This window comes from Hyperoodon ampullatus, assembly GCF_949752795.1.
Source record: "Hyperoodon ampullatus genome assembly, chromosome: 4".
Taxonomy (NCBI): domain Eukaryota; kingdom Metazoa; phylum Chordata; class Mammalia; order Artiodactyla; family Ziphiidae; genus Hyperoodon; species Hyperoodon ampullatus.
In genome coordinates, this window is record NC_136917.1 from 84,996,073 (window position 1) to 85,009,050 (window position 12,978).

Consider the following 12,978-nt stretch of genomic DNA (forward strand, 5'->3'; position numbering starts at 1 on the left):
ATGAGCCAAGAAAGATAATAAGAATCATAGTACCCTGAGAGCATTGTCAGCACCATTTGTGACAAGAAGTGGTTCTCTATGGAGAAATGTCAGTCCGGCAATTGCTGTAGAATGTGCATTTCTCATTTGATTGATTAACTTTTTGTCTTCTAGATCCCAGAGTCCAATATGGCCACATGGGCTTCCAGCTGCCATTACTGGATGACCATCTGTTGTTAAAATAGAATACATAAAGAAAAACATGCAACATAAAACAATTAAACTTAAGAATTTCTCTCTCCATCCTTTTAATCCATAAATATAAAGTTAAAAAAAAGACTACACACCAATAATCTATCAATATTCCTTTGGCTCTTTATATTCCAGTATTTCATTCATTTCTATTAGATTAAATTATAAGAAAATATTAAGAAAATTTCTTTGAGCTTCAAACTACTGCATTCCAAGTGTTCTTAATTTTCATCAATAAACAAATTAAGGACTTCCCTGGTGGCACAGTGGTTAAGAATCCACCTGCCAATGCAGGGGAGACGGGTTTGAGCCCTGGTCCGGGAAGATCCCACATGCTGCAGAGCAACTAAGCCCGTGCGCCTAGAGCCTGTGCTCCGCAATAAGAGAAGCCACCCCAATGAGAAGCCCTTGCACCTCCGCGAAGAGTAGCCCCCATTCGCCGCAACCAGAGAAAGCCCCTGCAAGGCAACGAATACCCACCGCAGCCAAAAAAAAAAAAAAAGTTAAGTTACCTGTGCGAAATGAAATCGAAGTAACAGGTCCCCAGTCTTGACGAAACTTCATTAATGTTTCATCAAACTTAATGTTGTGAATGATAATCTGACCCGACATAAGACCAACAGCGACAACATCCACAGCTGGTGCCTGAAAATTAAATTACTCAACTTTTTATTTTCTTAATCAAATTAAATTAATAGCTCTAATAATACTGATGATTACATCATTACTTATGTATTATCAAATTAATAGCTTTAATAATACTGATGAGTACATCATTACTTATGTTATCAAAGAAATAATGGAATATCTAATCTAATAGTCTATGATTATAATCTTCATTTTATAAATGGTCTTACATACAGACTCCATAAATTTCTTTATTTTAGCACACAAGATCAATGTCCAATACCATTACAAAATGGAATCAGGCTAAACATGTTATTAATTTGCCATCAAGTAACTACTACGCATGAGACCCTGTGTAGAAGCTGGGTATACTAAAACAAGTATGATGTCTTGCCCTCAAAGGACCTAAGGACCTAATCATCTCATACCTTTGGGGTCATCTGGGTAGGTAAGGGCAGAGTAAGGCTGACGGTAGTGTGAGAGAATAAAGGAATGTATATAAACTGGGCAGGTATAAGCAACTGATATTTAAAAGACAAGGGTACATGGCTGTATATGTGTCCAAAATAGATATAAGATTCTCTGCAGACATACAGTCCATTCATTCATACATGACCTATAGACTCATAAAAACAAAAAGCAGTTATTTCTGAAAGAGTCAAGCATTTAATGAATTATCAAGATTTGGGCCCCAATTATCTCAAGCTACAAATCTCAACATCCTGTTTCTCCGAATGACCTAAAATCTCCCTTGCTTCACTGAAAAACTCATCTCCGCTCTTTACAAGGCACTGGACTACATGCTTACAAAATGATTGGTAAACATGGTTCCATAGCAACCACAGATTTAGAGCCTAATTCCAGGCAAAAAAGTTTCCACAAACGTTTATAGACAAAGGCGCTATTTTCAATTACATTTCCAAAACACTATTTTTTACGGTAATATTTGTAAAGATATACTAGTCTATATATTATTTTGTCTTTAGGTCCAAAAATATGGTTGGCCCCTGAACATGAAAGATGCTACTACTATGAGCTTCATTTCTTCTTTCACTTAACAGAAAAATACTAACCTGCTGAAGCGCTGTCACTCCAACTTTCCATCCCGCAAATGTATATAGAAGTTTACTACAACAAGAAAAATAGTTGAAAGCTATTTTTGGGGTGGGGGGAGAAAAACAAAATCAACTACATATTAAAAAATGAAATAATAACAGGTGATATTTATTAAGTTCTTACTCTGCCCCACACTATTCTAAGTATATATATTAAAACAATTCCATGAGGTAGATATCACCATTTTCCAGATAAAGAAACTAAGAAACTTAATTATGTGAAAAAAATCAAGCGAAGATCACATGGCTAAAATTGACAGAGCCCAGAGAGACCAACTCCAGATCCTAAGCTGCTAAGAACTATTTCTACTATGCAACATCTTTAAGAAATTAAATAGAAAGAAAAAAAATACATGAGTAACCATGTTATATGACAGATACAATTTAAAATAAAATCTTAGGATATTGGCAGATCTCATTTTTCACTGCAACGTGTTCCTAGAAACATATCACAAAAGGGAATATATTATGATTACAATACTCCTTGTATGTTACATGACTGTTATACGACAATAGTGACACTGCTCTAAATTTCAGAATCAAGCCATAAATGATAAAGAATCCATAGAGCAGAGATATACAAAACTCTTATAATGACAAAGTACTTAAGCATATGTTAAATTTTTTAAGGGGCACAGATTAGATCACTCAATGATTATCCAAGGGATACTTAATGTACAATAAAGAGTGTAAACATCACATAAAGACACTGAAGAGATAAAGACACTAAAGAGATAACCTTATGGCACAGAATATTTCAGTCATTATCCCTCAGCCTAGTGCAGAGTAGGTAGTCAATGATATTTATTAAATTGAACAGAAACACTGAATTAGAACTAGGATAAACATTAAACCTCTGAAAATCTTATTTCCCTTTTCGAATTTATAAGGGCTTTGGAAAGAACAATTTGGATGGTCAAATATTTTTGTTTGCCCTTTTAATCCTACAGAAAGAAAAGTGAGCTGCCACTTTTTTCTCTGGATAAACGTTCAAATAACAGGCAGAGGTATCCAAAATCATTTATCTAGCCCCCAAGCTACACCAATAATATTAAGTAGATATCCGTCATGTCTGTGGTTGATGATCAATGTACTTTTACCCTGAAAACCATTCCTAAATGCTAGCACTAAATTAACACTGATTTGCTTTGCCATCTTACCTTTCTTAGTTTACTGAGAACTAAAAGCTGCCCAGTGACAATCTCATAATTATCTTCTGATCCTGTGTACGAATTCTTTAGTGACTAAGGCCGTTAGTATATACTTTTCAACGAGGATTTATGCAGCTGCCTACCATGTTCCAAGACCATATCCGACTTTCGCATATGTGATGCCGTGAGTAATAACTCCAAAAACAGGTATATTTACTGAAAGCCCTCCAAATAAACATATAAAGGCAAGGAGAACTGAAAGACTTAAGTATGCATCAGGGAGTAGTGATGAGGATTAGGTAGGAATCACTTATGTTCTAAATATTGTGCTTACTTGGATTTTACATTCCACAACTGGAGGCTTCCTTGTTCACTGCCAAGAAGTATTTTATTCAAGTAGGTACTTGGATGCAAAATTGCAGAAATTTTAAATACTGATTTATCAAAAGACAACTGCAGGTATTCTTCTACGAAAGTAAAAGTTATAAACAATATGTAATTTTTTAATAAAATAGTTTAAAATATTTTTCATATACCCATATATTTAGCACTTAAAATCCACCATATCAATGATTTATGTACTAATATAAATCAAAGACATATGCTAACCTATAAACATTCCCTGAGAAATTAAACAAATGTGATGAGGGTCAACTTGCAAATTTAACTCTGACTGTCAAGAATTTTCTAAAAGTTCTAATATCAATACTATTTAAAATTTCACTCACTGACAAATTGGTTTACAGGAATGAAAACAAGGGTTCAAAAAAAAATGACGCTAGGGATCAGACTTAGTATTTTTATAATTTGATCAAGAGGCAGCAAATGTTCCAAGTGAAGTGCATGCACTGAGCTGAGCTATTCTAGGGAGTGAAGGACCAAATATCTAGAGAGCTTGACTGGCTCCTCAAACATGTAAAAAGTCAGAGGCAAACTTCAGTGAAAGGAGCAGTGCTTCTCACATTTCCACAGGAGAACCTCTAGCAGAGGAGAAGAACTTATAGTCCTGAAGAGTAGAAAATGGCACAGCCAGCTGCCTCTCGCTGCAAGATCAAAACATTTTTTGAAATGCCACATATGTTTAAAATTCCTATGTGTGAACTTTCTTTTCTACTTCACAGTTCATCCACAATGAAAATTTTTCATTAAATTTCCTAATAAATTTGAATATCAGAGAAGGTACATTTCTTTTAATCTTCAGTTTCACATACTATCTGGCTGCTACACACTCCCAGGGGTATGTGTACCCCAGTTTAAGGAGAATAGACTAACAGGTGAAAATTACACAAATTTTACTTAAATACTATTTTAAAAGATTCTTGGCTCTGTTCGTAACTAACAGGTTTACTTAAGATCACTACAAACAACTCCCTGAAGACACTGTGCTGCAGCAACAGCAACAAAAAGCTGGACATAAGGATCAACAGAAAGATAGCCTACTGAACTCTAAGAATCAGGTTCTCTAATTTTATAAAAGGCCTTTTAACATCCATCTGCACAGGTTCTACTTTTGGAATTCTGTTCCCTCCATCTGAGCAAAGACAAAACAAAGAGTGACTAATCTGAACAAGAACATGGAATGACTCCCAGGAGGGCAATCTCTCTAGGATTTTTACTAAAAATAAACACATTACATCAAAAAATGAGTTAATCAAGAGGTAACAAAAGCTAAAAATGTAACAGATTAAAAAACTTAAAAGCTTTAATTCATGACAGACCCCACAGTCTTTTACATGAAGAAAGCTGGGGATATTCTGGTGATAAGTTCCTAACCTTTGAACATAACATGGTCCTATAAACATAGCTGTGACACTGTTTAAGAATATCACAGTTAAAGGACACTGACTCATATTCTTAGAAAAAGGATGTATATTTTTCTTCAGATTACTGGATCTTCAAGTTTACTATTATAATTTCACTTACTGAAAGCTGAAAATACAAACCAAGTATTACTCAGATGTGAACATACACTAAAATTCACCCCACAGAGAAAATAATATAACATGTCATTAAACTTGGAGAACTGCTATACTAATACTGAACTAGTATTAGTTCAGAAAAACACATTAAGCAGGTTACAAACAGCTCAACTAGCTGACTAAAATTATTGATACTTACCCATTTTTTACTTAGAACCTTTTTCCTTACACGTGTTAAAGATTCTTAAAATTTTTTTTTACTGCTTTACTCCTCTGGTATAGAAGTTATGCTTACATAGATACTTAATTTTAGCTACACACATACTATCCCAAGATAAAGCAATAAATTGGTTCTTACCTTCTGAATATATGTGCCAAATAATAAGAATACTGTCAGTATCAACAGAAATAATGTGATCCCCAAAGGGTTGCAAAAGATGGATTTCTGCCTTATGACCCTTAAAGGTATGTACTACCTACAATGTCAAAGTTCAAAAGAATTTCATATTATTATTCATTCATCATGTATTATTATTCATATTAACCAAAAAACAGGCTAATCCTAAAGATGCTCATGTTAAGAAATGTGGTCCAACTTTTGATTACCCAAGGTTAGATTAACAAATAGTAAGGAATCAGGCATTTTTACCTGCTCCCCCAGCCAGTCCAATAAGGAAACATGAACTAGGAACACAGAAATGAGATCTCTGAGGCTCAGCTTCTCAACCAAGCTTAGGAAGCATGCACACAGCTGGGTCCCTCACCCCATCCAATCAGCGCAACTCCATGTATCCTAGAAAAGTGGTATGCTCTAGAAGGCTGACCTCTACAGCCATCACCAGCTGGCTTCCACATGAGACAAGGGAGAGAGATATAGGATACTCCTTCCATATAGCTTTCTGTCTTGACATAGACACCCTTACCCTTACAGCAGCAGCTGCATCCTCAATAACTACAGTCCCTTCCCCCATGGTTTCAGTTCCCACCAGGCTCCAGAAACACTACTTCTTCTCCTTGTCCCTTTGGCCCCAGGGATGGTAACCGTTTCCTACAGTTGACAGTCTCTGATACTTTTCTACCCCTACTTTCTATGTTTATCTCCCAGGGAAAACTACAAACTGCAATATTTTGCAAAAAAAAAAAAAAAAAAAAAAAAAAAGGACATTTTTCCTGACTCTAAAAATCAAAAAAACTCCCATTAAAGAACTTTACAGGTAAGTTGCCTTCCTCTGCCGTAGGTAGTGATGATGGAAAACGCTGGGAACAAACATCATCAGTCCAAGTTAAACTTTGAAAAGCACAGTGATTCTATCACTTGGCTATCTAGGCATCCCCATGGCCACTTTCCCTTTTCATTCTGGACCACTAGAGCCGGTTCGCCTCTCAAGTCAGTTGTTCCAGGACAAACTTAGAAATGAATGAGTAGATTAAGACAAGAAAAGATCCTTCCTTAGTAGAGAAAACAGAGAATCTAGCTTTCTCTATATAGGCAACAAGCACCTGGTTCTTAGAAAATGAGTCATGGGCTGTGTTGTTCATAATGAAAAAGTCAATCCACATAAAGCAGTAGTGCAAATACGAATCTCTTAGGAAAACATTTTCAAACTACTCTTAACTAAATCCTACCCCAACCAAATAAATAAAGTAGAAAACTCCAGAGACAGGACCTGGCTGGACACAAAAATGTTGTACGAGCTGCGCAAATAATTCTAACATTGATTCTTGGCAAAGAAAACTGAACTAAAGCACCAGTTTTAACTAATTTTGAGAATTTGATGAAATCAACTTTCTCTTCCTCCAGAAAAGTGAATATACATTAAAAAAAAAAAATGTCCAGAGTGTCCCAGATGAAGAATAACAACATTAAAGTTCCCTCAACTACCATGACAATCAACTACTGACTGCAAAAGATAAACAAATTAAAATAGTTCAGTGATACAAACCTCTTTATTACGGGCAAATGCAGAGAAAACATTCCCATAAGCAGCAAAGACTAGCCTCCCATCAGCTGCCATACAGCAGATATCCTGTGGAAGGGAGTTACCTAGGAAAAAGGAAATATAAGAAGTAAGGATTTTTAAGATCTTGGAACAAATAGAAACCTCAAGTATATGTATAACATTTTTCCTGACTATAATTTTAAAAATATGTATGTATGAGAATCAGAGTATAAAATTTAGACTTCAATGTTATTTTAGACATCTAATAGTAACTATCACACTAAAAATATGACATCACCTTGACCTTACCTAGAGAATTAATGTCTGGTATTTGCAGACATAAAAACATAATCCTAAAGAAATGAGAAGAAGCTTTTGAGGTTATTTGGAAAAAAAAAATCCTCACTAAATACACAAACCTCTGGCAGATGGTCACCTAGCCTTCATGTGAATGCCTTCAGGAACATCAAGTTCCTAATAACTGCAGGAAAATTTTAAAAGTAAATCAAAACCTAGAACTCTAACTCTACCCTTTAGAGTAACCTAAAGAAAACTCCATATGATATTCTACATGCTGAACTTTCAAGTGAATAATACGGTTTCCACTCAGTCTTCTCCAAGATAAATATGCCTATCACCTCCAGCCATTTCTTATGATAGGATTTCTTGATTCCTCTCTCACTACCATGGTCACACTGGCCTTTTCTTTTTATTTCCTATTTTGGGGTGGGAGGCTTAAAATATAGAGAATCATTTTAAGTATCTTTCATGCTGATATTCTGCTTTGGGATTTCATTTCCAAAATACTATTTTTATTCGTTTACCATTCGCTTTAGTATTTGACTTAGGTTTTAGTGCCCTTCTACTGCCTTCTATAATTTTAAAAATGTAAGTTTATCAGACATGTACACTGGATTCCTTATAGCTCTGTTTCTCTTACAAAGCTCATATTTGATGGTGAAACTAGAATCTCTCAGCCCTGGCAAGCTCTTTATTCTATTAGAGTTTTCAAAAAAAAAAAAATTCCTTCCATTGGGAAAAAAACATCAAAATGTGGAAAAAGTGAAAACTCTTTCTTACAATAGAATGATAGAATCAGAAAATCACTCTGATAATCATCCTACTAATAACTGATTCAGGCAAGAATCATCACTAAATGATAAAACTAGCAGTAGCTGAAACTTTGTAGAGTAAAAGGACACTTACAAGGTCTCAATGTATCTTACCACTTATTACATTTATTAGTTACAAAAGATAAAACTTTAAAATGGAGCTGCCTGATAAATGTCACCTTAACCAAATGATCAAAGTTTTCACTGCCAGGAATAAGACTAACCAATAGCATGTGCCTCCTGATATGGTTCATTGAGAATTCAGCATCATTTGTTATTATTGCCATACTGCATAACCTGAATTTAATCATCAGGAAGCATTACAAAAAGTCAAATTGAAGAATATTCTAAAAAAGAACTAGCCTATACTCTTCAAAAAATGAATGTTGTAAAACACAAAGAAAGTCTGATGAATTAGTCTAGATTAAAGAAGACCAAAGAGACATGACAACTGAAGGCAACACACGATCCTGTCCTGGACTTTTTGTTGTTGTTATGTAAGTTTACTATAAATACACGCTGGAGTCCTTGTTCTGCAAGTCTTAAATTATGTCAAAATTATAAAAAAATTTAAGATATTAAACATTCACAAATTCAGGATAAAGTCTATACTTACTTACTGCAACCAGACTAAGTTTCTGAACCTGTCTTAAAAAAAAAAGAGAAATGATTAAATTTTTACTAACAAAAACTATAATAATCTAACATTTGAAGATTAAGATCTAACCTCATACATAAATTTGCTATTCTGTCCTTCCTTAAAAAGACACTTAACTGACCCTAATTTTCATTATTAGGAAAGCTTATATTTTATACTATTTCATCAGTGATGGAAGGGTAGGTGTCACACATAGTTTTCTATATGGGTCATGTAGTAAATATTTTAATGCTTTGCATGCTGTGTGGTTTTTGTTGCAATTACTCAACTGATAATGTACCACGAAAGCAGCCATATATGACACAAAAACAAACGTGCATGGCTGTATTCCAATAAATTTGACTTATGGATATAGACTATAATTTTCAAAATTTTCATATGCCATGAAATATTATTCTCCTTTGGATTATTTCCCAATCATTTAAAAACGTCAAAACCATTCATCTCAGAAGCACAGAGCTCAGAGGAGTATAAGGAGAAATTCATACCCTAGAGATGTGTAAGACTGAAAGAGTCCTTGAAGATAAATTAAATAATCTATGTTTCTTAATGAAGAGTAGATGGATGTCTCCATCCCACGTCAAAATTTGATTATACTGCATCCTACTATGCAAATTTTACTTGGAGATTATGCTATATTAGAATAAACACAAACATACACAGAAAAATAAATAAATAAAAACGTCATGGGTCATACAAAAATAAACTGTTGGCAGAACTGGCTTGCAGGCTGCAGTTTGTGGACCCCAATTTATGGTTACTGATCCAGCTATGTGACTTTGAGAAAGTTACTCAGGGAAGTTTAGAGAAATTAGCTTGCTATCAAATGTGGACTGTCCCCTACATCATAATTAATCGCACCCCCTCCAGTTATCCCAATGTTTTTAAGCCTGCATTTCTTACCCAGCTCTTGTCGCGAACTGCACAATACAATAGCTTGCAAGTCTTTCTAATTAAGAAGGTGGTGGCGCCAGGGACTTTTTAAAATCACATTTACATCTTCAAGAGAACTTCAACAAATATTTACAGAGCAAATACATTGCTATTGAACTGAAATGTTCTCTAGTACCTCCCCCTAGACAGACTGCCTCCGAAACTCTTCCCAAGCAGACTTTAAGGGCTAAATCAACACGTGGATGTAATGCGGTGGCGAAAGCCCTTGGGAGGTGACGGAGGAGAGCGGGATTGCCACAGAGTTGGGGACCGGGGAGGGTGAGTCCTGGGAAGCGGGCGAAAGAAGTCACTCACGTCATAGGTGTGGAAGCTTTTGCCCACGCACGTCGTCACACAGAATCGGCGCTTCAGCGCACTGAACCGCACCACGTGTGGAATGTCGTTGCTGAAAAGCCCCAAAGCCCGGAACCCCGCGAAAAGGGCGCTGGCAGTGCGGTCTCCTGCGCCCCGCTCCATTGCTGCCGCGGTACGGTTTCCTCTGGGCTCCAGTCCCGGTGACCGCGCAACCAGGCCCGTCTGCGCTTCTCGTGGCACAATAGTTTGCCGGGTTCCCAAACGCTTCCGGTCCCCGCTGCCAATCGCGTGAGCGGAGACTGTCCTCAGTGCATTTAAAAAAGAGCTCCCTGCGTAGCTCGAAGGGGAGGCGCGACTTCAGTTCCGCCGTCCACAGTCTTCAGCCGTTTAATGGTACTCCCAGCTCTCCCCGGCCTGGAAGACACTCGAGTCACTTTTCAGCGGTACCTTAGGGGCGGGGAAAGACTGAGGAAGTAAGCACGAGGGCCAGGAGGGTGAAGGGGAAACCGAAGTCTTAACTCAGATGGAGTCAGGTTAAACGTGTGATTTTGAAAACGTGTGAAACGATGAGACTGTCAAGAAAATTTGAACACTGAGTGGATATTTGATGATTAAGACATTATTGTTTAAATATGTGATAGTAGTATTGTGATTATGTTTTTAAAGGTCCTTATCTTTTGGAGATATGTATTTATGGATGAAATTATGTATCTGGGGATTTGTTTTCAATATAATTGGGAATGAGGTACATGGTTTAGATGACATAAGATTGGTAATTATTTAATCTGGGGAATGAGTATGTGAGAGTTCATAATACTACTGTCCTTCTGCTTCCTTTTAAAATCAAAATTTCCCATAATAAAATATTTTTGTTTGCTTTTTACTGAGTTTGTTTAAAGTAAAATATAAATTGGAATATTAATGGATTATTAATTTTTACCTGTGAGTCATGGAAATATGTACAAATGTTTTAAATTACTAGATAAACATTAAGAGTTTTCTAAATTTTGTATAATGCACATATTATTTTTATAATCACAAAGACTTCTGTCTATATTGACAGTTTGGGGAGAAAATGGAAAAAGTTTCCTGTTCAGGACTTTACAGTTCACAAAGCCTTTGATGACACCCATTATCTTAATATAATCCTCAAATTAAGACTGTGAGGTGTTTAGGGCAAAAATTGTATTGTTGTTTTACAAATGAGGAAATTGACTCTTTGGGATTAAATGATTTGTTCAGTTCCAAGATTATTTAGTGCCAAAATCCAGACTAGCACAAGGTTTAGAAAAGGATAAGGAGAGATCACTGAGGGGCAGCTGGAGGGTGGGAGAAATCACTCAGCAATCTGATTTTCAAGATCACATGATGGGCCACACGATGGGTGTGTGTTCGCATTAGATAAGAAACCTGAGGTTCCCAGAGATTATCTGACGTGTCCAGGGTCACTTAATTAATGGTAGTGTAGCAATTTGAATGTAGGCCTATCTGACAATTAGATTTATGTTCTTTGACCTACATCTGGACAATGAGACAAAAGTTTAAAAATTAGAACTGTCATGGAAAATCTAGTCATATGGTAGCAGTAGACGTGCATGTTAGCGGTTTTGCTGTGATCTTTTAAAGGGACCATGTTATGGGCTGATTGTGAGTTTTCCAGTTTTAGCAGTTGGTCAAAGTACATTTCTCCCCATCGGTTGCCTCCCTGAGTTTCTTGCTAGTCAGCTGCCAGCAAAGTGTTTGAATGTGTAGTGGGAGAGAAGGACCTAGCTACTGCTCTTTTTACTTAGAGATGCCCCTAAGGATGGTAGTCCCAAGTTAGAATAAAAGAAAAGGTAGGGAATTCCCTGGCGGTCCAGTGGTTAGGACTCCAGGCTTCCACTGCAGGGGGCCCGAGTTCGATACCTGGTAGGGGAACTAAGATCCTGCAAGCCACGTGGTGGATGTAGTCGATCATTGACAAATGATCATTTTCAATTTGATTCAATGCATTGGGACTTCAGAATATTCAGGTAAATTAAAAGTATAGCTATGTCACGTTGTCATTTCTAACTTTTAAAAAAGAGTTAAATATGACTTTTCTGATTAGTTTATATAATAAAGCCCATTTCTTTTTTGTTACTGGTATTGTGATTACCAGCCTCCAAGATGCCCTCAATGACTCTTACCTCCTGGTATTCACGCCCTTGTGTAGTCCCCTCTCACACTGAATAGGGTTGACCTGTAACAGGGCTAGGTCATAAAAAACATTGAAGCTTTTGACTTGCTCCTTCTTGGGTCATTTGCTCTGCAGAAACTCAACAGCCATATCGGGAAGATACTCAAGCAGTCCTATGGAGTGTTTCACATGACAAGGAACTGAGGGCCTGCTGCCAGCCACCAGCACTACCTCGCTAGACATGTGAGTAAAGCATCTTGAAAGCATATTCTCCAGGCCCAGTAAAGCCTTCAGATGACTGCAGCCATGCAGACATCTTGACTACAACTTCATGAAAGACGCTAAGCCAGAATCACTCTCTTAAGCCACTCCTGAATTCCTGAGTCTCAACTGTTTAATATAATAAATGTTAATTGCTGTTTTAGGCCACTAAATTTGGGGGTAATTTGTTACACATTAATATATAACCAGTATATTTATACTTACCTTGCTAATCAAATTTAGAAATGCGTATAGTTCATTTCATTGTATTGGCAGAAGCATGTCAGAAACCCAAGGAGGTTTCAAGATATTGCTTGTCCACCCCCTTATTTCACAGATGAGTGAACTACTGAGGACTACAACTGTAAAATTAGGTGACACAAGAGCAGGCACCATATATCAGTACTCCTTATTCTCAATCTAAGACTTTCTACATTGGGGAGTTGTTCATTCTGGCTGCCCCAATTTTTCCTCTGCTGGTGGAGAATGTACACAAACATGTCTGTTGCTGGTTGAGCAGAACCACTAAAATACACGTTGCCCTGAGATATTGTTAAC

General features: G+C 36.6%; 1 protein-coding gene across 1 annotated transcript in view; it reads right to left on the reverse strand.

Annotated features, from left to right (window-relative positions):
* Positions 1-10,187, reverse strand: part of WDR36 (WD repeat domain 36) — a 37,230-nt gene extending 27,043 nt beyond the window's left edge. The window contains exons 1-8 of the mRNA XM_079702542.1: positions 10,002-10,187; positions 8,712-8,739; positions 6,983-7,087; positions 5,402-5,515; positions 3,459-3,591; positions 1,932-1,986; positions 744-876; positions 34-209 (exon numbers count right to left, since the gene is read on the reverse strand). Of these exons, the coding sequence (XP_079558668.1) occupies positions 34-209; positions 744-876; positions 1,932-1,986; positions 3,459-3,591; positions 5,402-5,515; positions 6,983-7,087; positions 8,712-8,739; positions 10,002-10,163 (906 nt within the window). The 5' untranslated portion in view covers positions 10,164-10,187. The remainder of the gene's footprint in view (positions 1-33; positions 210-743; positions 877-1,931; positions 1,987-3,458; positions 3,592-5,401; positions 5,516-6,982; positions 7,088-8,711; positions 8,740-10,001) is intronic.
* Between the last annotated feature and the right edge of the window lie 2,791 nt (positions 10,188-12,978).